We start from the raw sequence: 26,844 nt of genomic DNA on the forward strand, positions 1-26,844 counted from the left end.
GAATGCCAAGTGGCTGTTGCTGGTGGTGTTGGGGGAGGAATCCTGGACAGTATATCAGAAACTTTGGCTGATGCTAGCCGGGGGTGGCAAAGGAAATGTAGCCAGGGCATGGGGAGGGCAGAACTTCCCATATTGAGATTATGTATTGTGGGAATAGCCACTGGATTGCCAATGTGATGATTTTTTAATGACAGACTTGCTGAAGAAGGGCCGTATAAGCTCCCCTGTTAATAGTATTAACAACACAACAACCTCTGATGGGTGCCTTATACTTACCATGTATGTATCATGAGAACAGAGATGTTTTAATTGAGAGTATCACGTGATAAGCATGGTTTTAATAAAAAGATTTAAACAAAGTTTTACAAATCCTGACACTAAAAAACTCCTGAAGTCGTTTTTCACTGCTATAATGCCTATCTCTTCCATAGGCCTACACTGGGATACCTAAGTCCAATTAATAAGTGTTAACTTCAGATTGGGAGCAGGTAGAGCAGATTGGGAGTAGATAGAGAAATTATGTTTATACTCAAATTAATTGTAGTTTAAAATCCTCATAAATGGTAACTTTGGATTTAAGATTATAATTTTAGGAATGCCACTTTTAGAAAGTGTTAAGGGTCCCTCCACCTAGACTGTGTAATGGGCCAAGACAGTGAACCATGGGACCTGGGTATCGCTGGGAGAGGGTCTTGCTGGCAAGATGTCTGGGGTGGACCTATACTGCACCTTGATTACATTTCAAAGGACTTGCCCACAGCACACACAAAGGTCCTGCCATCAGGCCTGCCCTTGCCTTCTTACCCTAGACACTTTGGAGCCAGGGGAAGGGGAAGAATTGACAAGAACCAGTTTGGGGGTAGGCCAGGGAATTCCCCATACAAAGTCTGACACCCGGTATAAAAGTAAGACCATCAGAACCATGCTTCAGAATACTCCTCGACCAGTGGTAGATTCAGAAGAAGAACTGCTCTGCTGCTGGAAGGAGTGCCTTGCTGTCTGCAGAAGGAGACTGAACCTGCCTGCCTTGATCACAGGCTACCCAGAGCAACTCTTAAGATCTGATTGGCTGACCTGCTCTGTGAGCTACAAGAACACAACAAGCTTTCAGAGGCCTCCTTGTAACTGCCCAGCTGACCAGCACCAACTGGACCTGCTTGAGCCCTTCTGGTGGCCTCAGCTGGAGCCAGTCCTGATCCCCAAGAGATGCCTCCCTCAGGTCCTAGATCCTTGCCTCGCATCAGTGAGAGCACCACATGAAGAAAATGTAAAAATAATGGAGCTTTGGCTCTTTCCCCACTTTAAGCAGAGAATCGACCACCCGTGACAACCGCCAATGTGAAGCTCCAGTTGAACTTGTTCTTCAGACTGACAATGACCATCTGCGATGACTGACAACACAAGAACTTGACTTTGCATCAACAGTAACCGTCCGTGACAATCAACCAATGCAAAGGGCCAGCGATGACAGGCTCTTTGCGCTACAGGAACGACTGTCCGTGGCACTCAACCTGCTCTTCGCACTGAAAGCCACCTCCTCCAGCGCAAACATAACTCTTCACGCCAGACTTAAGAAAGTAACTCTTGAGCGGGATTAATCTGATCACTGTGTCCGATGCAGGCTCCATCACAAGTGACTTAAACTTGTGGCTTTCACCCAGTCTAGCACGACCAGATAACCACAAGTGGCCCTTTCTGCTTCTTGGCACTATTTTCTCTCAAACATTAAATATCAATATCTTCTAATGACTGGAATTTGTTAATTTTAGAAACTTTTATGCAATACAATTTGCTTTAGTTGTCGAGATTTGTTGTAAATTTTTATTGCGTTGTGTTTCATTCTATTACTACATACATAATGTCTTTACTCGTTGCCCTTAGGTTAGGACTGGTTGCTTTGTGGCAAACTACCAGAGATTTAAGCACAGGTTAATTAAGAGACTTTTTGCAATTCACCCTAACAAGGTTATCAGTTGTTGCCTGAGTGGGGCTTCCACCACCCCCAACTAATACCCCGAATGTTACACTTCCCATTACCTTTTGTGTGTTTGATGAAGGTAAAATAGTCCATATGTATGAAATTAAATTCAGCTGGTAAAGAACATCAGTCATGCTCATCCTGTGTGTGGGAGCAGGAGCCACCATTGCTTATTGGTGGTGCTATGCTGTCAATGTCATCTTCAGCCAGAAGACTCTGCATTTAAATGATATCTTTAAAAGCACGAACCATCTCAGTGGTCTCATAGATTTTCAAATGCACTGCGGAAAATAAAATTTTGGCCACAAAATGCAAAACATGGCCATGATGACACAGTTTCCCCCAAAATGCAAGTACTGTTGTTACAATGTGACATGCTGGGTAAAAGCTTGTCTCTTGTGGCTGCAGCATTTTTTCTTTCTTGTTTCGCATTTTAAAATCTATTTCCATCCTTAGTCAGCCGACATGTTTAATTCTTTAATAGTAACTTTTAGGTATTTATTGGATGATTTTATGTATTATATAGGGTATGTGATTAGCAATATTTTTGTGTTTTGTACATGTTTGTGTCTTGTATGAATTCTTTTAAATTCGAATAAAGACTATGATGATGATGCTTGTCTCTTGTGGCTGCGGCATTAGATGGAGAATTTGCTTTCGATCTCTGGAACTTCCCAGGTAATTCATAGTCAACCAGATGGTGAGTATTCTATGTCAGGTTTATAAGGGACGGTTCCCGAAGGTGAAGGTAACAGAGAGTAGCCCCATAACAATATGGCTCAAAGAAGAGGCTGCTGCACATTAATGTTCTATTCAGTAAATTTAATAAAATTACCGTCAATAGATTTTAAAAATGTCAGCCAAATGGTGTTAGAATTACTTCAGGTATAATGTAGTCCTAATATGGAGGGAAGAGTAGGATACTGCGGCCTACCTTAGGCAAATATGTGAATTGGTTAATATGTCCCCATCCACACCCAAAAATCTAGTTATGCATAGCTGTCAATAAAAAACTCAACTCCTTGAGAAGATACACCGAGAGTGTTGGGGTTTGAAACAACGGGCCTAGTAAACCCTGATCAATGCAGTAAGATTTATTTTCCAAACATGTTTTTACTGGCATTTAGTCCAATATCCATAAGGAGCATTAACAACTAACAGGGCTTCTCATATCCCAAAAGGCAAAACCCATCCAAAGTATATTTAAACCTGCGTTTGCTACTTTTCATTCCTTTACACCATCCCCTGTTTCAAACCGCAGAGCTGCACAAACGTTTTCCAGGATCTGTGTATTCTTGCTATCTTAGGGCTCACTTTTGCTTTACTTGGTATAGTGTTTTGGAGGAGGCAGTAATGTTCTATAAGTAAGTGCATGAAGGGTGTCCTCTAATATGTATCTCGTAGTTTGTAAAAAAATGAAAAAAAGGGAAAAAGAAAATGTGTAACTTGTGTAACTTACTCATTAACTAACTGGGTGGCAGGGTCGAGGCTATGTAGTCGTATCAATCAATCAACCAATCAATCAATCAATCATTTGTAAAGCGCACTACATACTCGTGAGTGTCTCAAGGCGCTGGGGGGGGCCGCTACTGATCGAACAGCCAGGTGGATCAGTTGAGTGTCGTCGGCGTAGGAGATTATGTTGAGGTCGTGCTGTCGGGCGACGTGTGCGAGCAGGGCCATGTAAATGTTGAATAGTGTCGGGTTGAGGGAGGATCCCTGGGGTACGCCGCAGATGATCTCGGAGGCTTTGGACCGGAATGGGGGGAGGCGGACGCTCTGGGTTCTGCCGGATAGGAAGGAGGTGGTCCATTCCAGCGCCATGTCTCAAATCCCTGCGGCGTGGAGGCGTGCACATAGTGTGCGGTGGCAGAGGGTGTCGAAGGCGGCAGAGAGGTCTAGGAAGATTAGTGCTGCGGTCTCGCCGTTGTTCAGCAGGGTTCTGATGTCGTCGGTGGCAGCGATGAGGGCGGTATCAGTAATGCAAATTAAATGTCTGGGGTACGTGAAGTATAGGGCGGGCAGAGGTGGGCAGGGGCCAATTGTCTCACGTCAGGTTCCAAGCCAGTGCTGCCCTCTAATTGTGCACTATCTGCACTGGGTCTCATGATTTCAGCTACCGCCTGCAGGTCTGCGGCACTCTCCTTCTCAGTCTGGGAGTGGCTAGGTCTTTTAGGTGATTTCCGCTTCACCCGGGCCGTACCCTCTTTCCCGACCTTGTGGCCCCGTGATTATATTTAGCACTAGGGTTCTCAAATGTGTCCCCCACTTTGTAGGATTCAAGCCATTCTCAAGCTGTTTCCGGATTTTCACAAAAATGCATCTTCCCATCCAGCATTATACAGATCCTAGCAGGAAACCTCAGGGAATATTGCAAGACCTCTGCCCTTAGTGCCTTCTTAATCTCCAGGTACAAAGCACGCCATTATTGTACTTCAGCTGTATGGTCAGAGAAGATGGAGACCCTGCTGTCGCCCACCATGAATGGGCCATCCGTGCGTGCCTTCTGCAGGAGGATGTCCCCGTCTTTGTAGTGGAGACGTTTTGCTTCCACTGGGTGCGGTGGGCGGCCTGGGGAAGGAGGATGTGGGGGGACCCTGTGTACCCTCTCGAGTGTGTGGAACGGAGAAAGACCTTCTGGTGCCCCAGCCACTTTGAGCCAGGGTTCTAGGAAGGCGATTATGTCACTGCCTTTTGTTTCCTCCAACAGTCCAGTTATCCGCACGTTGTTCCTCTTATTGTGCCCTTCCAAGTCTTCGGCCCTGCACTTCAATGAGCTGACCCTTTTGGTGAGCTCTGTGACTTGGCAGGTTAGTTTTCATTGTGTAGGGTTTAGCTCTGTGATCAAAGCCTTTGACGTTTTCACCCGTTTTGCTAGCTTGTGGTGTTTGACACGGAGCAGACCCAAACCCAACGACACAGTGCTGATGTCCTGATGGAGGTTGGCTTTGGTATCCGCAATTGCATTCAAGTTCTTAATCAATTGCTGCTGCACCGGGTCCATTACTGCTGATGAGTCCGTTGGGGCGTGTTGGGGGTCCGTTGTCCCTTCTCTCCGGTCTGGTGGGGGCACCGCTGTCTTCATTCTAGCTTTCCCCATGTTGTCTCTCCCCCGGGGTGTGGACCATCAGGGGCTCAGATGAGAATGTCCGGGGTGACACCGCCGCTGTTGGACCCGGCCTCGTAGAATGGCCCTCCGTGCCCCCGCACCACCGAAACCTGGTACATACAGCCCAAGCCCCCGGCCCCGCCGAACCTCCCCACCAGGACACACGCACCGACCCGGACATCCCCGTCCCTGGCCTCTCCCCTTTCGGCCACCCCGGGCCCGCGTGCCCACTTCATGCACCAAGATGGCCGCCCGGCCCCAGCGCGACCCGGGCATAGAGGCGCCACTCCGGCTGGAGGACATCCCGCTTCCAGGGGATGAGAGAGGGAGGAGCAGTTTCTATCGCACCTCTGAACTCCCCCGGGACGATGGGTTTCGATCGGCCCTCCGGCCTCCCTGAGGGCTGGCTCCACGCCTGCTGGGTGTCTGGGACTCCTCCCGACCCGGCCCTGAAAGAATCAAAAGACTATAGCAGGAAATCCCGACAAGCGACCCCCAGGTGACAAGACCCCTGCCTGCACAGACTCCGGACATCAAAGAGGGGTCGAACTATAACAAGGGGTGCTCTGGGGCTGTCCGGCAGATTCGACGCTGGAACAACGAGAGCCTGCTGACGTGGTCGCGGCTCCTGGAACTGGAACTCACCTGAGCCCTGCTGAGTGACTCGCGGCTCCCTGAAGATCGTAAGACCTCCGAACTCACCTGAGCCCTGCTGAGTGACTCGCGGCTCCCTGAAGATCGTAAGACCTCCGAACTTGTACCTGAGCCCTGCTGAGTGACTCGCGGCTCCCTGAAGATCGTAAGACCTCCGAACTTGTACCTGAGCCCTGCTGAGTGACTCGCGGCTCCCTGAAGATCGTAAGACCTCCGAACTTGTACCTGAGCCCGCTGAGTGACTCGCGGCTTCCACAGACTCCACCGGTCCCGCCGGACCCCACGACAACCAGCCTACCCCCCAGCTCGAGGATTGTGAGCTGTGCGCCGGGTACGTCCCTCCTTTGAACCGTTACCAGAGACAGTCCCGCTACCCCCTACCTTTCCGAGACTCTTGAGCCCGTGCTCACCTTGTACATATTTGCAGTGATAAAACTTGTTCTGAGAATACCCAGTGTGGTCCCTCTGTGTCGTGTGGTGCCAGAAGTACGATCCTAGTTGCGAGAGTCCTCCCCCTGGGGAATCTCCCGCCAGTGCCCGGCTACGATAATTTGAGGGTGGGTCTCAGGGTAGTCAGGACCCCTTCCCGGGCTCCTCTGAGGTCGCCGTCTAACATTGGTGGCAAGCGACGGGATTCGGGCCCATCACCTAGAGATCGTACAATAAACGACGGACGCACGACCAACAAAGATGGCAGAAGGAAGCACCACGAGCTCCGCAGAAACCAACGCCAACAGAGTGTTCCAGGTGGAGCATCTGGAAGAATACACACACAAAGAGCTAAAACAATTTTGCAAAGAACTTAAAATCGCTACCACTGGCCTCAACACTAAGGAAGACTTGCAGAAAGCACTGAAAACTTGGGTGGAGACCGGGGCCTCCCGCCCGGAAGGCACGGGGGAGCGCCCCGACGAAGCCGAACCCCCCCAAAGTGAAAGCAGTAGCAATCAGGTGCGAGGCATCGTACCAGACGGGGGCCTATCCCCGGAAGAGCTCGCGGACAGAGAGAGAAGCCGCAGTCATGAACTCGAGTTAGCCAAACTCAAAATCGAGGGCGAATTGAAGTTAGCGGAGAAGAAGCTAGCAGTAGAGCAAATGCGTGTACAAGGCGAACTGGAAGAAAAGAAGCTCCAACGGGAGCACGAAGGAAGAAAGCTCCAACTGGAGCACTAACGGAGCTTAAAGGAACTCGAGCTCAAGGCCCGAAATGAGGATGGGAGGCCCTCGGGGAACCGAGAGACGGCCCCCCCAGCGGAACAGAAGGTCCACATCCCCAAGGATGTGGTCAAAGAATATTATAAAAACGATGACATTCAGCAATGGTTTCGGGCCTACGAGGTCGCCATGACCTCCCATCGGATTCCACAGAAGGACTGGGGGGCGGGGTTGTGGGGACGGTTTCTGAGCGAAGGAAGGGACACCCTGCTCGACCTACCCCTCTCCCTGCAGACCTCCTACAGCCACATGAAAGAGGCTCTCCTCACAAGATACGGCCTCACCCCAGAAATGTACCGCCAACGGTTCCGGGACTGCAGGAAGATCCCGGGCACCACCTGGGTGGAGTATGTAAACTTTTTTAGTCGGGCCTTCGATGGGTGGGTCAAGGGCAGCAAAGTCACCACCCTTGCCGAACTCACTGACCTCATGTTATGGGAACATCTGGCTGCGAACTGCTTCGTAGAGCTACGTCAACATCTGCTGGATAGCAAGCTCACAGATCCCCGGAAGCTGGCCGTGGAGGCCGACCGCTGGACCAACACCCGGGTCTCCCGGGGCATGGTAGGAGAGTACCCCCGAACCAGTCAGGGACCACCCCGCCAGAGAGGGGGAGGGAACCAGGGAGGGCCGAGGGAGTCCCAGCCTAGCACCCCGAAGACACCACCTCCACCTTTCCCGGCGCCCCCCCCACCAGTAACAGGGCCCCCTGGGAGACGGGGACACCGGGTGACCGTCACATGTTTCCGCTGCCAGAAACCCGGGCACTACGCCAATGACCCAGAGTGCCCCATGGCCACCCAAGTCACCCCTGCGAGACAGATAGCCAACGTGGCCCTAGGGGAGGAGGTTGAGGAAGCCGAGGAGTGGGAACCAGCCGCGATGGCCCTAGTATCCCTGGGAGATAGGGAAATGATCCCTGGTAGCCTCCTACCGTCCAACACACAGAAATATGGGCAGCTCGTCAAGATCAATGGCCACCAGGTAGAGGCCTTGCGGGACACCGGGGCCAGTATCACCGGTGTCCTCAGGCACCTAGTTCCCGAGGAGCAGATCCTCCCCAATGTCTTTTGCCCCGTGATATCTGCAGACAATAGGGAAAGTATGTGTCAGGTGGCCCTGGTGCCATTTGAGTGGGGAGCGGTGATAGGTAAACTCAAGGTGGCCGTAAGAACCTCCCAGCCGGTCGACTGCCTCTTAGGGAACGACCTGGAGAGTTCTCCCTGGAAGCACGTAGAGCGCAAGGCCCACCTAGGAATGATGGGACTCCCCGAGTGGGTGTGTGCCACCACCCGATCTATGACAGCCCGACTCACTCCCCGGAGAGAAATCGAGAGCACCCCGGTCGAAGTAGCCAGCACCGTCCCCGCCGAGGGTCCTCCCGTTCCCCCATCGGAAGGGTCCGTCGCCAGCGACGAACCCGCACCATCCGACCCCGCCCCGGTCCCCGAGTTGGGGGATCTACCCGAGTTGGCCCATTGGCGCCACGAGGGCGGGCCCACCCGAGAAGAATTTTGCCAGGAACAAGCCACCTGTCCTTCCCTGGTCGGGCTGCGGCGCCAGGCCGAGGGCCAAGCCGCAGGTGACCAGACCGGTACGCACCGAATCTATTGGGAGAATAACGTCCTGTATAGTGAGCAGAAATCAGTGGAGCTGGGATCCGGACGGGTACTGGTGGTACCTCTCCGCTTCCGGGATTTCCTCCTGGGCTTAGCCCACGATGTCCCCCTCGCCGGTCACCTGGGTCAGGACAAGACCTACAGCCGTCTCGTGACCCATTTTTATTGGCCTAAGATGAAAGCAGCGGTAGAGGCCCACTGCAAGTCCTGCCCCACGTGCCAAGCCAGTGGGAAGAGTGGGGGGAAGCGCAAGGCTCCCCTCCAACCCTTCCCGGTCGTCAGTACCCCCTTCGAACGAGTCGGGATCGACATCGTGGGGCCACTGGACCCCCCCACCTCCCAAGGTCACCGTTTCATCTTGGTCCTAGTGGACCACGCCACCCGCTACCCAGAGGCTATTCCCCTACGCACCATTACGGCCCCCGTGGTGGGCCGGGCCCTGATGGGGATCTTCTCCAGGGTGGGTTTCCCTCGCGAGGTCGTGAGCGATCGCGGCACTAATTTTATATCCAGGTATATGACGTCCCTGTGGCAACAATGTGGGGTGTCCTATAAGTTCACCACCCCGTACCATCCCCAAGGGAACGGCCTAGTAGAGAGGTTTAATAGGACTTTGAAAGGGATGATCGCTGGCCTAGAAGAGCCCCTCCGGCGTAAGTGGGACGTCCTGCTCCCCTGCCTCTTGTTCGCTTACCGGGAGGTCCCCCAGAAGTCCTTAGGGTTCAGCCCGTTTGAATTACTCTATGGGCACCCCGTCTGAGGTCCCCTCAGTTTAGTTAAGGAAGGGTGGGAGGCAGCACCCCAGACCACCCCCCGAGATGTGTTCCAATATGTCCTGGCCCTCCGGAACCAGACCAGGAGGTTCCGAGAACTGGCCGAGGCCAACCTGGAGGCGAGTCAAGAAGAAATGAAGCGCTGGTACGACCAGAATGCTACTCTGGTCGAGTTCCAGCCGGGCCAGCAGGTGTGGGTCATGGCCCCCGTGAAGCCTGGCGCTCTCCAGGACCGATGGACTGGGCCCTACAAAGTGGTCGAGAAGAAGAGCCAAGTCACCTACTTGGTGGACGTCCAGTCGCCTCGGGATCCCCTCCGGGTCCTGCACGTGAACCGCCTCAAGCCTCACTTCCAGCGGACAGAACTGAGCCTCCTGCTGGCCACCGATGACGGGGCCGAAGATGAGTCGGATCCCCTCCCGGACCTCCTGTGTATCAAGGAGCAGGATGGCTCCGTGGAAGGAGTGAACCTCTCCCCAGCCCTCACTGCCCAGCAACAAGCGGACTGCCGCCAGCTCCTAAGACAATTTTCTGACCTCTTCTCCCTGACCCCCCGGGTCACCAACTGGTGTGTTCATGATGTGGACACCGGGGACAGCCCGCCGGTGAGACACCGAGCCTACCGGGTTCCTGACCGGGTCCGGTCCTGCATTCAAGCGGAAGTCTCGAAGATGTTGACCCTGGGGGTGATCGAGCCCTCTGACAGTCCCTGGGCCAGCCCCGTGGTCCTGGTCCCGAAGGCAGCGGCCCCCGGTGTCGCCCCCGAGCTCCGATTCTGCGTGGACTACCGGGGGCTCAATGACGTTACCCGAGCCGATGCCCACCCCATTCCACGAGCCGACGAACTCATTGACCGACTAGGGGCAGCCCGGTTCCTCAGCACATTCGACCTCACCTGCGGATACTGGCAGATTGCGCTCACCGAAGGGGCCAAAGAGCGGTCCGCTTTCTCCACCCCCGATGGGCACTACCGCTTCCGCGTAATGCCCTTCGGGATGAAAAATGCCCCGGCCACTTTCCAGCGACTGGTGAATAGAGTCCTGGCCGGGCTAGAACAGTTCAGCGCGGCATACCTGGACGACATCGCTGTCTTCAGTTCAGAGTGGAGTGAGCACCTCCAGCACCTCCGAAGGGTGCTAATCGCCCTGCGCCAGGCAGGCCTCACAGTAAAAGCCAGCAAGTGCCAGATCGGGCAAGGATCCGTGGTCTACTTGGGGCACCAGGTCGGGAGTGGCCAGGTCGCCCCGCTACAGCCAAAGATCGACGCCATCCTGGCCTGGGAACCACCCATCACCCAGACGGAGGTCCGAGCCTTTCTGGGACTCACGGGCTACTACCGAAGATTCATTCGGGGGTATGGCAGCCTTGTCGGCCCTCTCACAGAACTCACGTCTAAAAAACAGCCAAAGAAAGTGCAGTGGACGGCTGCCTGCCAGGAAGCTTTCGATGCCCTAAAAAGGGCCATGTGTACTGCCCCCGTCCTCCAGGCTCCCGACTACGCCAAGGAGTTCATAGTCCAAACCGATGCCTCCGAGCATGGCATTGGGGCCGTCCTGTCCCAAGTAAATGACCAAGGCCTAGACCAGCCCGTCGCCTTCCTCAGTCGGCGGCTGTTGCCCCGAGAACAAAGATGGAGCACCATAGAGCGCGAAGCCTTTGCCGTGGTCTGGGCACTCAAAAAACTACGACCCTACCTGTTTGGCACCCATTTCAGAGTCCAAACTGACCATCGGCCCTTACGTTGGCTCATGCAGATGCGAGGAGAAAACCCCAAGCTACTGCGGTGGTCAATCTCCCTCCAGGGGATGGATTTCACCGTGGAACACCGCCCTGGTACGGACCACGCCAATGCTGACGGCCTCTCCCGGTTCTTCCGCCTCAGCGAAGAGAACCCCCCAAGCTGATGGGCAGGTCTCTCCGGCTTTCAGCTGGGGGGGACGCGTGTTGGACCCGGCCTCGTAGAATGGCCCTCCGTGCCCCCGCACCACCGAAACCTGGTACATACAGCCCAAGCCCCCGGCCCCGCCGAACCTCCCCACCAGGACACACGCACCGACCCGGACATCCCCGTCCCTGGCCTCTCCCCTTTCGGCCACCCCGGGCCCGCGTGCCCACTTCATGCACCAAGATGGCCGCCCGGCCCCAGCGCGACCCGGGCATAGAGGCGCCACTCCGGCTGGAGGACATCCCGCTTCCAGGGGATGAGAGAGGGAGGAGCAGTTTCTATCGCACCTCTGAACTCCCCCGGGACGATGGGTTTCGATCGGCCCTCCGGCCTCCCTGAGGGCTGGCTCCACGCCTGCTGGGTGTCTGGGACTCCTCCCGACCCGGCCCTGAAAGAATCAAAAGACTATAGCAGGAAATCCCGACAAGCGACCCCCAGGTGACAAGACCCCTGCCTGCACAGACTCCGGACATCAAAGAGGGGTCGAACTATAACAAGGGGTGCTCTGGGGCTGTCCGGCAGATTCGACGCTGGAACAACGAGAGCCTGCTGACGTGGTCGCGGCTCCTGGAACTGGAACTCACCTGAGCCCTGCTGAGTGACTCGCGGCTCCCTGAAGATCGTAAGACCTCCGAACTCACCTGAGCCCTGCTGAGTGACTCGCGGCTCCCTGAAGATCGTAAGACCTCCGAACTTGTACCTGAGCCTTGCTGAGTGACTCGCGGCTCCCTGAAGATCGTAAGACCTCCGAACTTGTACCTGAGCCCTGCTGAGTGACTCGCGGCTCCCTGAAGATCGTAAGACCTCCGAACTTGTACCTGATCCCGCTGAGTGACTCGCGGCTTCCACAGACTCCACCGGTCCCGCCGGACCCCACGACAACCAGCCTACCCCCCAGCTCGAGGATTGTGAGCTGTGCGCCGGGTACGTCCCTCCTTTGAACCGTTACCAGAGACAGTCCCGCTACCCCCTACCTTTCCGAGACTCTTGAGCCCGTGCTCACCTTGTACATATTTGCAGTGATACCTGTTTGATAAAACTTGTTCTGAGAATACCCAGTGTGGTCCCTCTGTGTCGTGTGGTGCCAGAAGTACGATCCTAGTTGCGAGAGTCCTTCCCCTGGGGAATCTCCCGCCAGTGCCCGGCTACGATACTTTGAGGGTGGGTCTCAGGGTAGTCAGGACCCCTTCCCGGGCTCCTCTGAGGTCGCCGTCTAACAGCCGCCCACTCAGAAAGGGAGGTAAGCATGTACTTCGCCTGGGTGCGGGACGTCTTTTAGCCACTGTGATGGACCCCAATAGTCTTGCAGGAAGGATGTAGCTTAGGGGAAGGCTCTGTATGCCGTCACAGATGGGGGCATGCATGGGTGGGCTTCAATTTGCCTCCAAGGGTTTAGTCTGACTATCCAGACCCCTCTCCTCCACAAATCACGGAGGGTGAGCTCTCTCCTGGGCCTCCACACAGTTCTTATTCGTTACAGAGTACACCACTCTAGGCCCTAGTATCCTTGCCTCTCCTGTTGGAATATCAGCCCCAGCGTCTACAGGCTGCTAAGTGCCTACTATTTGGCCCCCCACAATCAGCCCAGAGAGACAGCGACTGGACTCAGTGCAGTCTTATCAGCGGTACGCTGGGCAGTCCCTTTTGCACTGTCCCAATGGAAGGATCCTCGCCGGATGCAACACACAGTCCAACTGCATGGCCCTGGCGGAGCCCCCTAGTGCAGCGCGAAGCTCTCACCTGAGTAAGGTGGGAAGGGCCAGTTTGTTATATGCCCATTCGGTCCTGCAGCTTCTCCGGAGCTTTCCATGGTGGTCTGCTACCACGATTGAGGTCCTCTAGGCCGCGTCAGGTGGCGAGCCGCAGCCTGTCCTTGAGGGCAGACCCAGATATCGGGCAGCGATACTCCGATTGTTGCAGGGCTCAAAGCGGTTACCGGATTCTCGTTGTGCCCTCCTCCAGCCAGATCTCCGGCGGGGAATACAGGTCTCATGTCTTCTTCGCATATGCGGGCCCTAGGGTATTCTCCTTGCATGCCCCCAGGGGACCTGGGCTGCAGGTCAGGGCCTACGGCACACTGATCATGGCCACCATTTTGTGGTCTGGAGCGCCGGCTCCCTCAGGTCTTGTACCAGTGAGCCGCAGCCCTTCGTCCCCACAAAAAATGCCTCACCTGGCCCACCAGGCTCTCCCTATTTCAGTGCTTCTCCTCCGGTGCCAGGGAGCGCAGGCCGGGCCCATGGCAGACAGGATAATCGAGGGCCGACTCAGAGCAGCAAACTCAAGCATACGCCATCTGTGTCTTCCTTGCCATGCCCCAATCAATGCAGCAAGATTGCTAATCTATCTGTCATTACTGCATGAAACATGTCGCAGAGCAGAAGCTAGCAGCAGGCGAGTTCTCCCACTGTCTCATGTTTTCTAGAAGGTGACCTTCATCATTCATTATTCTTACAAACCTAACCTCTAGTTTTAAACCATTGCAGGTGTCCCAGTGGAACCCACACTGAGCCTAGTTCAGATTGTGATACGCAAAAGGGAAAACGTACCCAAAGCGCCTCAGTAGCCCAACCAACCAACCAGATTGCTGGCTTCATGCTGCTGGATCAGGGCACTCCTTTCTAACAGAGTGTGCCATGAAGCTTCTTTAGTAAAATAGCACCTTCATGGATCCAGGCTGTAGGCACTAATGGCGTCATTGGCATAGGAGGAGCTTTAAGAAGGTGGTAAGAAATGTGGTTTCACCTGAGTACTCCTCATGTGAATCCTATTTCCCCTACAAGTATTCCAGCCATTTATTTAATCTAGTACACAGCGCCTCCATGAAGCAGCAAAAAAGGGGCTTAGTTAGAGTTTGGGGGACAGGGTACTTTGCCGCAAATGAGTCAGAGCAAGCTGTCCCGCACTGTATTTAAAGTCAGGGGAGCCACCATGTTTCCACCAGTGGAAACCTTTGATCAATAGCCTGAATGGCAGTGGGCCATTGATCAATGGACTTCGGATCATCCTCCCTATTGGAGGTGGATGTTACTATAACATTTTTCCCAGTTTAGGACTGTAACGAAACACCTGTCGTCCTCCAACAGGAAGTAGGACTAAAGACCCAAAAGTACTGGGAAAAAATATGGATTACACATCTGTTTTAAAAAGAGAAATTCCAGCTTTGGAAGTTTGTTTTTGATAACTTTTTGTCTTGAAAATGTTCCTGTGCAGGGGTCGAACATTTTGCCTCTACAGCAAAGCTTCAGTGCCATTGTGGCATCTCCTCTAAAGGCATTGAGCTCTCGAACTGCGAGGCAGAGAACTCAATATGGCTTGTAGTAGCTCGTCAAGTCAGCAGAGTGCATCTCTCCTGTTGCCTTGGCTGTACAGCCTGCAAAGGGTAAAATAAGACCATTAATACTGCACTGCTGCACACAGCTCAGCGTAGACAGGGGCGGAGCTTAGTCTGTGATATTTAGGAAGTGTGAATATTAAATTTCCCAACTAAAAAAGCAGTGCGGTGGAGGGGTGAGATGCTGCGTTGCGTAAACGTGTGATAAATATGACCCCAGAAATATATCCTCTCTCACTCTCTCTATCTCCAATTTTACCGCCAAGGTCATTGTTCTGTCTTTTATTCTTGGCTCACAATAAAAAGCTGACACAGACATAGCAGATCTGACTCAGGGCCCCCTGATCCCACTACCAGGCCCAGAATGCATTTATTGGGAGTTGTCACACCCCAAACACCCTCCCGAAGCTGCGCCTCTAAGCATACAAGAAGCCAGATACAGTAGAAACTGCAATTCACATTTAATTTGCACCCGTGGTTGAAGTTAGTCGGCGCAGTCATTCTTTTTTGAGTAGCCACACTTATTTTCAGTTCTTAATTTGACTCAGTGGTTGGTGGTGGAGCCCAACTGAACTCTTTTTAGGGGATGAGGACTTGTTTTTCATCAATAGCCTTTGACCCAGAATAAGAGAGCGTAAGGCAGAAAAGGGAGAAAGGAGGAGGAACAGAATGACAGAAAAACAGTGGCAAAGGCAGAAAGCAGGGATGAAAAAGAACCAGCAAGATTCAGATAAAGAGCAAGGGAGGTTGTGGATGAAATGGGCATGAGGGTGGATCAAGACTAAACATCCTTGATATTCGGCAACCCCTACATTTGGTAACGCCGGCTGCCAGCGACTGAGAAAAACTTTATTATTATTATTATTTACACATCAAGCACAGCTTATTTTTTTATCATTAGACTTTGACTTTGACCCAAAGGAAAAGAGAGAAATACAGAAAAGGGAAAAGTAGAAAAATAAAGAGAAAGTGGAAAACTGGAGAAGAAAAAGAAATGTTAGAGTGAGATAAAGAGACGAGGAGTGTAGGATGGTGGAAGAAAGAGGCATAAATTGGAAATTTGTAATCCAGACAAGGCAGCCTTGGAATTCGGCAGCACCGTATCCAATAGCACCACAGGCGGCTGCTAAGTAATACTTTCGACCTACGCACAACTTATCATCATCACCAACATCATCATCAACATTATGATTGTTATTATTATTGTTGTTGTTATGATGATTATTATTATTACTATTATTATTATTATTATCATTATTATTGTTAACTGATTGTATGCTTATGACGAGCCCAGAATCAATTAGTGGGCGGAGTCGTGACAAGCTCAGCCCGTCATGAGCACAGCTCCACTGTGCCTCATGACGAGTTGGGCTCATCAAGAGCACAGCGCCGCCGCCCCCCCCCCCCCCCACGCCATGGGGTAATTACACCCGCGGCGAAGGGATTAATATTATTATTATTATTATGTTTTTTAACAAGTTATGCACTTGCGGCAATCACAGAAAATGTGATGTTGAGCAAAACCTTTATTTTTGTCCCATAGAGTGGATCCATTATGCATTGAAGAAATGGGAAAAAGATCCACAAATGAAATCACAGCTGCAACAGCTTGCCGACATCAGGAGCCAGGTCTCGTCTCTAATTGAAAAAACAATGGATGTTCTCAGGGAAACCGACTCGGAGTACTACAAAGGTAGACACATGGGCTGGATTTGTATTATATTTTCTAATACTATTGTGCCAATAGCGATTCAATGAAGCCTGGGATTCCAAGGTAACCCTGACACATGTTTTGTTGTGCTACAACTTCATGTCAAAATTAACATTTCTGCAAGCCAGTGCACGTAAAATATTATTAAATGTTTTACAGTTTTTTTAATTGTAAGATGGTCAAAACCTTTTATGAACAATTTCACAGAAAAGATAATGCATTCACTTTAATCATCAATGAACTATTTGTGTGACAGTAGACAATGAACAGCGACAGATGCCCTCGGTATGTCTGGCTCTCCTAGACCAGACACACTCTGGGGCATATCAACAACAACCGGCGATGATTAACGCTGAGCGCACTTAGCGCTCGGATAATTATCGCCGGCTAGCGTGGATTTTTATCGCTGAGATAGCGTGCTATTAGCAACGCTTATCTCAATGGCGATAAAAATCCTCACGCTAACTGGCTAACGTGAGATTATCGCTGGAAACCCAGCGATAATCTCACGTTAGCTTGTTGATAGGGACTCAGAAACTTAGCCATGATATCCTCCTTCCATAGGATATCATGGCTAAGTCAGCCCTGAAGCAGGTGTTAGGAAAGTAGTGATAACAGGTGTTATCGCTACTTTTCCTGACGCTATGCTTCATAGCGTGGGGCTTGATGATAGGAGAAATGTCGCTTAGCGACATTTCTCCTATCATGTCAGGTCAGGAACACCCACTTTGCATCTCATTAGAGATGCAAAGCTGGGCGTTAGAAATCCCCACGCTAAAGCAAGGTTTCACGCGTTAGCGTGACCTTGCTAATAAAGCGATAAAATTATCGCCGCTTTTCGGCGGAAAACGGCCACTAAAGCAGCAATAATTTTTTATCGCCTCGTTGTAAATATGCCCCTCTGTGAGACACACACGAACACATTAGATTATCACACTTTACAGGGTTATTGTTCTTGAAATCATGAGAGTTAATCCTCTGTCTCCATTGTTCAATTGTCCATGTCTTGTCAGATTTCTAGTGCAAATATTGAGAGATTTTTCAACTTACAAGTGGTGAAAACTTTAATTCCTTGATCATGTCTTACCATTTGAGCTCCACTACCCGGTGTTAACGTCATATTCTCATAACATACACCCACCCAAATAGCATGCCGAAAAATTATACAACAAAACAAACGGCTGCAAACTGTTGCATTAAGATACTTTACATTTTCGGTGGGTTTCATGTTTGTGGAAATACGCAGGTATACAGTATTAAGAATACATTGTATAATGCTTCATGGAGTGGTGATTGGCGCTTTAAGGAAAGTGGCACAGGAATTGACAGGGCTTCTTCTTTTCCATAGATTCAAATGTTTTCTTCACTTATTCTATGGAATACATATTCATTCATAATATGGGCTTTCAGTTCTACAAAGTATTGAAACTACTACACGTTTATAAAAACCTGACCATAGGGCCCTTTTTTTTGTCTACTAGTCACATCACTTCTCAGCTCTAAAAAAACATCACCTTGCTGCCCATCGTCCTCGTCACAGACTTTGAAGCACTGGGGCCTAACCTCAACCAACAGAAAGCCAAGCTGCATTATGTACTGCCTACCACTCCCTTCTTTTAGCTACCCTCTCATTTCAGAAAATCCATCAAGGTCATACAAGTGAAAGACAGAAAGGTTAAGAGGGACCTCTTGTGGTGTATTAACCTTTGTCAGCCAGGTAGGGGATTGACACAGAAATTCTGCCCTCTTTGGCCCTTATCTTCTCCATTAAATTTCTCCCTTGCCACCTCACGCACTTCTTAATCCAAATACATTCCTTCCACTCCGTTACTTCTTCACTGCCTCTTCACTCACTCATGAATCTAAAAACATGTCATCCATAACTTTCCTGAGTCTCAGTGACGCTGTGGTGTTTGTGAATTGAATGTTCGTCCCTCCAGGGCAGTAAACCATGGGCCCTACTGAGGTGTCTACAAATGTCTTTGCATTCCCCCTTCATTGCTTCTGGGTGGATCCTACACATTCTTTACTTAGGTGTCTGTTTGATCTTTGCTTCCTTCCCCTTCCTCACCTGTGTGGACTTCAGAGACTCACTGTTTTGACACTCAAGGTATTCCTTGAATTGTGCATCCATCACTCACTGATAGATTCCTCAGGAGTGGATTTTAGATGCATGAGATGGACATTCAACCATAGCCTTCTTTCATATAGACCTGCAAAAATATCAAGCCCACTGTATCACCTACCACTACATCATCAAGTTAAGTATACATTTACTACTCCTACTTCCACATCTACTTACCTAGCTGGAGCGGTAGCTATGTAGTGGATGGAAAATACAGCGACCCCTGCTACACTACACTATAACAAATAAATGCCCGTGGTTTGAAAATGTTGTCACTCCCCTGTAGGTTATATTTATTCCATTTTATTGTACTTGACTATATTCACAGCATGTCTGTGTTCGGTTGCCCGTCACTCCTCGGTCCACCCTATGGAGCTGTTCCTCTTCCAGTCTGCAGTCTGCTCACTCACGTGGATCACTCCTCTATCACTCCTCGGTAGACCATTTAGGCATATATGCTGGTTGACAGTGACTCGTGCATACCATAGACTTCTCCTCTGTCGCTTCTGGGTTGACCCTATGGAAACTTTTATCCTGGGTACCTCTTGGAGGCTCCAATTTATCCCAGCTAGCGCCAACACGCATTTCTATGGCTCTGCTTCTCATGTACTCTTTGTTGCCCTCTGGAGAGAGAGGGACAGATCATTTACCATGGTCACTCACCTGTCAGGACAAGGGAACATCAAGAGCACTTGCCATGACTTCTTGCATCCCGTGCATTCTGTGGGCTGCTTCCCGCTTGCTCTTGGGTGGATTCAATAAAGCCTCAATCATTCATGTACAATAATGATTTGATATACATTACATAAATTCTATTTCTCACCCCTCTTCCTGCCATCACACACTGAGGCACAACGACCTAAGAGATCAGAACACCAGTCACAACACCAAAACGCTTAGCAGGTAGGCCACACTTCAATTCAACAATGTTCCAACTATGCCCCCCCACCACCACAACCACCACAGGGTAATGCACCATCTATTCACTAATGTGCTTTGATGAATGATTATAGGTAAGAAGTGCTTTGTAGGAGAAATTACAGTAACGTACAATGTCCTTCTAGTTTGTGGGACTGAATGTTGTAGCTTCCAGGCATTCACCTCACACAAAAGTAGAGTATGCTATCCTCCATGACTATGTGCCCTATAAACTATTTTGTTTAAACCTCTTTTGAGTCCCCTTGTCCCTACAGTACCTCTTTTTATTCCCTGCTGCAAATGCAATTTATTTTTACTCAGGCAAAATAGGTACGCCGAATTCCAGGTGTAGGTGGAAATAAGAGTTTCTGCCCAAATTGTAGGGATGAATGCAGTATTATTACAAGTAAATTACCTCTGATCTTTCAGGGGCTGCATTCCCCACATCAAACATGGCAGAATGAATTCCTGGGAATGTAACTAGAATTCAGGAAGCGCCCACAAAAAACGGAAACACCGATTTTTTGACGTAATTTCCCATTTCATAAGTAAAAGATCAGAATAGTGATTTAGAATCAAGGAATTACCAATCCCTACAGTCACCATAACTACCAATTTGAACTTCAATGTTAACCTGGCAATGAGAGCATAAGTATGTGAATAACATGACGTCATATCATGTAATCATGCCGTTGGGTATCTGTTTCCTTTAGTGTCATGTTACTGATATTTACAGAAGTACAATTGGCATTTTATATTTTGCACCCTTATTAACTAGTCGTCGTCGAGTAATTTACATCAAACTTCAGTTAAACAGCGTTCAGTACACAAAATTTGAGCATTACATTTTGTTGTGAAGATCGCTCAAACAGATCAAAAGGCATGTGAGGGTCCCATAACATGTCACCCTTGCAAATGATTTGAGTTTTGCCTTTGAAATTTTTTTCCGTGCATAAATCCAAAAGCACTCAGCAAAATCACCGAAACTTTTAAGGTAATTTGGTGTTATTTCTTGGTTTAGGGACATTTTGTGTAGCTGTTTTGGACATATAATGCAAACTGTTGCTTCTATTGGGCACGAACCATCTCAGTAAATGTTCGTCAATGTTAACGATCCCCAGAAAAATAATGTATAAAAGAAAGAATTCATTAAGGAGAGACATTGTCATGTGAAAAAGCAGAACGACTCACACTAGAATTGGTTGTGATGATCGGAGTTTGTGATTATATGAGAGGGTTCTGATAAAAGGCTGTAATTAAAACACAAAAAACATAAACACCATGGGGCATATTTATCATTATATTGCGTCGCCCTTGTGCCACGCAAAGGGGCGCAAGGGCAACGCAACAACAAAGTCAGGTGTAGCACACCTCACAAGGCCTTGCATTGCCCTGCATGGCATTACTCTGCCCCAGGAATTTGTTCTTGGGTGTGGCGGGGGTGTTCCCTCACATCCACCTATGGATTTTGGCACATTCCCAGATTTACCATTAGTGGTATACTTGGGAATGCATCAAAAGGCTTTGTTCCCCCCGGTGGGGGTGGGGGGACATAACGGGGAGCAATATCTTCATTTCGCCTAATTTTTCCCTTTTTTATATGTGCTGTATCTGAGTTTCTATATCGCCCATTTGATTGCCAGGCATTACTTTTCAATCACAGGGTAGTTTCTCTCTCTCGGGAAGAGCTTACGACTGATGAACAACACTGGTAGCTTCAGGCCCATGTCAGACTCCTGAGAAGGAACTGCCCCTATTCCTACGTCAGAAGCATCAGTTTGAAAAATAAAGGGCCTGGAGAAATCAGGGGAGGTTAGGATTGGACTGCTGGTGATGGTTTAGGCGATTGAATACTTTTAGGACCGGTTCTGATGGAGTCAGGAAATCTTTCTTTGTTACGTCCTTCTTTAAAAGATCTGTAAGAGGGCCTGCTATCTCGGAATATCAAGATATGAATCACCTGTAATAGCGTAAGAGGCCTAAGAAGGCTCTCACCTCTTTTTTGGTTGTGGGAAGGGGTGTATTTACGATGACTTTTATTTTCTCTTCTTCGTGTTCTATACACCCGTTACCTAATATTGTACCTTTCGAAACCTGACTCGGGATTTCGTTGCGTTTCTATGTAGGCCCGCTTTGTGTAACATTTGGAGTATCTGGTGACAATGTACGAGGTGGGTTTCCCCAGATGGACTGAATATAACAGTGTGTCCAGATTGCCAGTACCCTTTTGTGAGGTCTAGCGTGGTTATGAACACAGCATCACCTAGCTTTTCTATGAGTTCATCTATACGCGGTAAGGGTTATGCATCGAACTTGAATATGGCATTGACTTGCCAGAAGTCGATAAAAACCATACGGAACCATCCAGTTTTGGGACCATAACAATGGGTGAGGACCAGTTACTCTGAGAAGATCTTATAAGTCCCATTTGTAACATTTTCTTGACCTCTTCGGCAATGGCCTGTCTTCGGGCAGCTGGTATCCTGTAGGGTTTGTGTTTTATCACTCGCCAAGGAACCGTCTCGATGGCATGTTCCACAAGGGTGGTCTTTCCGGGTAGATCTGAAAACAGATCAGAGAAGGGTTTCAGAGTGTCAAACAGACTTGAACGTTGATCTTCTGTCAACTCTTCATTTACTATTATGCATGTTCTAAGGTGCAAGGGTCTGCCCGAGGGGGTAGGGATAGTTGATTGTTCTGGGGTATTGGACCTAACCATTTTTTGAAGAGGTTGATGTGGTAGCTCTGTTGTTTCCTAGGGGTGACATGAATATGATAAGTGGTTTTGTCTATCTTGGTTACCACTTTGAACGGACCCTTCCATTCAGCTCTAACCATGGTAAGGGAGGAGGGCTGATGTATGAGGCCCCAATCATTTATCTGTAGGGTTCCCAATTTTTTTCCTCTGTTATAGAAAGCTTGTAGGCTTTTTTGGCTTTTTTCTAGATTGGAATGGAATAGGTCTCTTAATTTACCTAGCCTAGATCTGAGTTGTTTGGTGTAAACAAGGATTTCACTGGCATCGTCTTCCCCCTTCTCCCGAGCCTCCTTCGTCATCTTAGCAGGATTCTTGGCTATCGGACGTATAACAGTTTGAATGAAGAACAACCCAGACTGCTTTGAACCTATACTTGGATGACGAATAGGGTGAGGGGGAGGAGCTGATCCCAGCTCTTTCCTTCCCCTGTAAGCATCTTTTTCAGGGTCAACTTGAGACTACCATTGTACCTCGCCACCAATCCGTCAGTTTGGGGATGGTAGACAGACATTTTGATATGTTTAACGTCTAACATGCAGCAGGTGTGTGACATCAGCTTGGACACAAACGGGGTCCCCTGATCGGTAAGGATCTGGTGAGGGAACCCGACCAGAGAAAAATACTCGACCAATTTATCTGCAATACTGATGGTATTAGGGGACCATAAAGGAAAGGCCTCAGGGAATCGGGTGGAATAGTCCACTAACATAAGGACATATTGAAACCCTTTTCTGGATTTGGGTAGGGGGCCTATCAGGTCCATACCTATCCTTTCAAATGGTTTGCCTATGATAGGCAATGGCTGGAGAGGCATGTAAGGGGGTCTATAAGGGTTTTACCTTTGACAAAGGGGACACTCCTGGCAATATTTGTTTATGTATGCATTAATGCCAGGCCAATAGAAGTGACACAGAATGTTTTGGGTGGTCTTTAGAGCCCCTGAGTGCCCCACTAGCAAATTGGAGTGAGCAAAAAACAGTATCTGTTCGCGAAAGTCCCTTGGTACCAACAGCTGAGGGGATTTGTTCCGTCCTCCCACCCAATATAGGAGCCTGTTGGTCACCCAGGAGTAGGGATAAGTGGGGGAAGCCATGGTTTGTGGTTTTTGTGCTTCTTGCCAAGCATTGTGCAGGGTTGTGTCATTAATTTGGGCCATTCGGAAGTTTTTGTCTGTCTGCCAGGGTTCTTGGGCAATGAGGGCGTGAGGGATCATGGTTTTGGTTTTTATCAGTGGGTCCCTTTTCTCCTGAATATTGCCCCTAATTAATGACAGGAACCTGGGGTCGTCGGTCCCGAGTATCAACTCCTCGGGTAAGTTCGGTAGAATCCCCACTGTCACCATTGTTTGGGGCCCATCTTGTGGTTGAATGGGGATGCGGGCTACAGGGTAGGACTTGACATCCCCATGGATACATCGAATCGCTACCTGCTTCCCCGGAAGTATCTGCGGAGCCCCACCCCATTTCCTTTGGACCACTGACTGGCGGCACCTGGAATCCAGGAATGCAGTTACCCGAGATTGATTCACCAGAACTCTCACATGAAAATAAGCACCCATTTCCTCTGTCTACAGACGGGTCTTCAGAACGCAGCTGATGTCCATAGGTTCGTCATTTGGCTTCTAGCGGGGACAGGTCTGCGCAATGTGGCCCCACTCTCCACAGTCAAAGCACTGGGGTTCTCAGTAAGAGGGAACCTCGGGTTTGGAGAGCCGGGTCTTGGGGAGCTCACTGACCGGCCTTCTGTTCTTCCTAGGTATCGGATTCCCTCTTGGTCCTTTTTCAGTCTCCCAGGGAGAGACACGTGGGTGTGCCCGTGAAAAGGAGGTGGCCATTTCCACCGCCTGCTCAACTGTGAGGAGGGAGTGTTGGTGAAGCCATCTTTGAGTGGAAAACGGCAAGGCTTCCAGGTACTGCTCTAGGTATATTTGGTCCATTATTTCCTCTTTTGTCCTTTCTGTGGGTTTCAGCCACTTTCAGCCACTTATCCGCTGCTAACTTCAATTTAAAGAATAGTGTCTTTGGGTTGTCTCCAGTGGCCCCTTTTCTTTCCTGACCCTGTAATACTCAGAATCTATACCCAGATGGTCCAGGATGATGGATTTTACTTCCTCATAAGGGGTAGTACCCCCGGCATTAGCGACCTGGTATGCCGCTTGGGCCTCCCCAGTCAGGGGTCACAGCCTGAATCCTGGCTCAACTGGTCGTCCTCACTTTTCGTCCCTCCTCTGCGTTGCCGCACAGTTACCCTCGCCTCCGACTCAGCAGATCCTCCTCCCCAGGTCAACACAGACTCTTCCCCCTCCGGCGTGGCAAGATTCCTGCTCCAAAGGGCACGGTCTGGTCGTTCCTCGGCCTCAGGGCTTCCCGACTTAAAGGGCCCGTAGCACATGTATTCAGGATCCTCCTGGGTGTAGTGTACGTTATATGGAGAGTCTGGGGGCTGGAGAGGACCAGTGAGGCAGAGTCTCTTCTTCCTCCTTAGTTTCAGGGGCAACGGGAGTCAGAGCCTGACAGCAAATTTGCAAGACGTCTTGGAAGAACTGCACATGCGCGCGCATGCGCCTTGCTCTCAAGATGTACATCCCACGTAGGAGAGAGATGGTGAGGAGGAGGCATCCCGGGGATACTGCAGTACAGGTAAGTGTGTTTTTATTTCATTTTAAATTAATTTGTAACTATTTATTATTAGAGGGGTGGAGGCAGGGAGCCTATTGCAGGGGGGGGCGGGCTGACTAACTCCGCTCCGCAGTGGAGTCTGAGTTTTGCCCTATACTCCGCGTTCCCAGCAGAGCGCAGAGTGGGCAAATCTCCACACACTCCGCTGGTAGAGCGGATTTTACGCCCAGGGCTAGAACTGGCATTAGCGCAGCTGGGTTGTAGCACTGGGCCTCAGTGGCGAGAGCAGAATCCTGCATCCAGAGAGGAGGTAGTGGGAAGCCACCTTTAAATAGCTCATATTTTGGCTTTTTACTAGCCCCACAGACCCTAAAACTACAGTTATCATATTTTTATTATTTTTCTTTATTTAACATCTTTGTTAAAAATCCATTAGTAAGCAATTTCAAAATGTCCTTCTACTCAAATTGTGTCTCAGTTCATTATCAAAGCTCCCTACCAATATGTGGTGTTCTCTTCCTCGGGGTTTCACGGGAGCTTAAAAGCGAGCAATGAGTTTTTAGTGTTTAAGTAGATTTTTCAAAATTCTGTTACATCAATTGTTTAATTTGCACCAATTAACGTATTTAAATTTAAACATAATAAACTGACCAATTACGAGTCACTTGTTTTCTCACAGAACCTATTCTTGCTTCATGCCTTTCTTTTCACAGTAACTCACATGTTGAATTAGAACTGATTGAATTACAGCCAAGTTTGCAAGGAATGATTTTACTAATTTCCAGTGATTATTATATATATTGTTATCAATTTCCCATTGTTGCTTCACAGGATCTGTTTAAGTATTTGCTGTTTATTATCAATGAGGAAGGAATGTCTATACGGTACTGATCGATTCCTCAAGGGTTTTTAGTTTGCCACCCCCTTTTCCGTACCACTTTCCCTGGTATCACGGCTGTGGGATTTCTACCTAACACGTCAAGAGGCTGTGTATTTCTTTTGATGGCAGTCTATTTTTTATTTTATTTTTATGGCACCACACAAAGTCACGAGACCTGGTGCGATCGACATAAAAAGGACTAAAGAGCAAATATCTGAGCGTCAGGCTCTCACTTGATCAAGCTTTCGATAATTACAGCTGCAGTAAAAACAAGCATTGGAAATGCAATAGGTCTCGCATTTGTTGGAGCTGGAGCTATTGGTATTGTAAATGGCAATGTTTTGTACTTTGAAAAAGGTCTTGTGTTTGTCGATTCATCAAAGTTTTGTGAGCCCTGAAATTTGCACAAGTAAAGTGCTAACAGTATAAATATGGGCACTGTTTAATAAACAAAGCCACTGCAATACAAGAGCAAAGGTGACCGAGTGACTGCTTCTGGGTTGACGGAGTTGCTTACACTCACTGGCCGTTAAAGCTAGCTAGCCCGCTACTATGAGTTTATCAAACTTAATGCTATGTTTTCGTATGTTATGTTATGCTATGCAATGCTATGTTTTGTTATGCTATGCTATGTTTTGTGTATGCTATGCTATGTTTTGTTATGCTATGTTTTGTTTTGTTATGCTATGCTATGTTTTGTTATGCTATGCTATGTTTTGTTTTGTTATGCTACGCTATGTTTTGTAGTGTTTTGCTATGCTGTTTTGTTTTGTTATGCTATACTATGTTTTGTTATGCTATGCTATGCTTTGTTTTGTTGTGTTTTGTTATGCTATGCTATGTTTTGTTGTGTGTTTCTATGCTATGTTTTGTTATGTTATGCTATGATATGTTTTGTTATGCTATGTTATCTTGTGTTTTGTTATGCTATGTTTGTTTTGTTATGCTATGCTATATTTTGTTTAGTTATGCTATGCTATGTTTTGTTGTGTTTTGTTATGTTATGCTATGTTTTGTTATGCTATGCTACGTTGTGTTTTGTTATGCTATGCTATGTTTTGTTTTGTTATGCTATTTTTTGTTGTGTTTTGTTATGCTATACTATGTTTTGATATGCTATGTTTTGTTTTATTATGCTATGCTATGTTTTGTGTTTTGTCATGTTATGCTACGTTTTGTTATGCTATGCTATGTTTTGCTATGCTAT

General features: G+C 49.1%; 1 protein-coding gene across 1 annotated transcript in view; it reads left to right on the top strand.

Moving 5' to 3' along the window:
- Nucleotides 1-26,844, top strand: part of LOC146790129 (UPF0764 protein C16orf89 homolog) — a 656,853-nt gene that overhangs the window by 86,250 nt on the left and 543,759 nt on the right. The window contains exon 2 of the mRNA XM_085628478.1: nucleotides 16,171-16,320. Coding sequence (XP_085484604.1) covers nucleotides 16,171-16,320 — 150 coding nt within the window. The remainder of the gene's footprint in view (nucleotides 1-16,170; nucleotides 16,321-26,844) is intronic.

The sequence above is a fragment of the Triturus cristatus genome, chromosome 10 (genome assembly GCF_964204655.1).
Source record: "Triturus cristatus chromosome 10, aTriCri1.1, whole genome shotgun sequence".
Classification (NCBI taxonomy): Eukaryota; Metazoa; Chordata; class Amphibia; order Caudata; family Salamandridae; genus Triturus; species Triturus cristatus.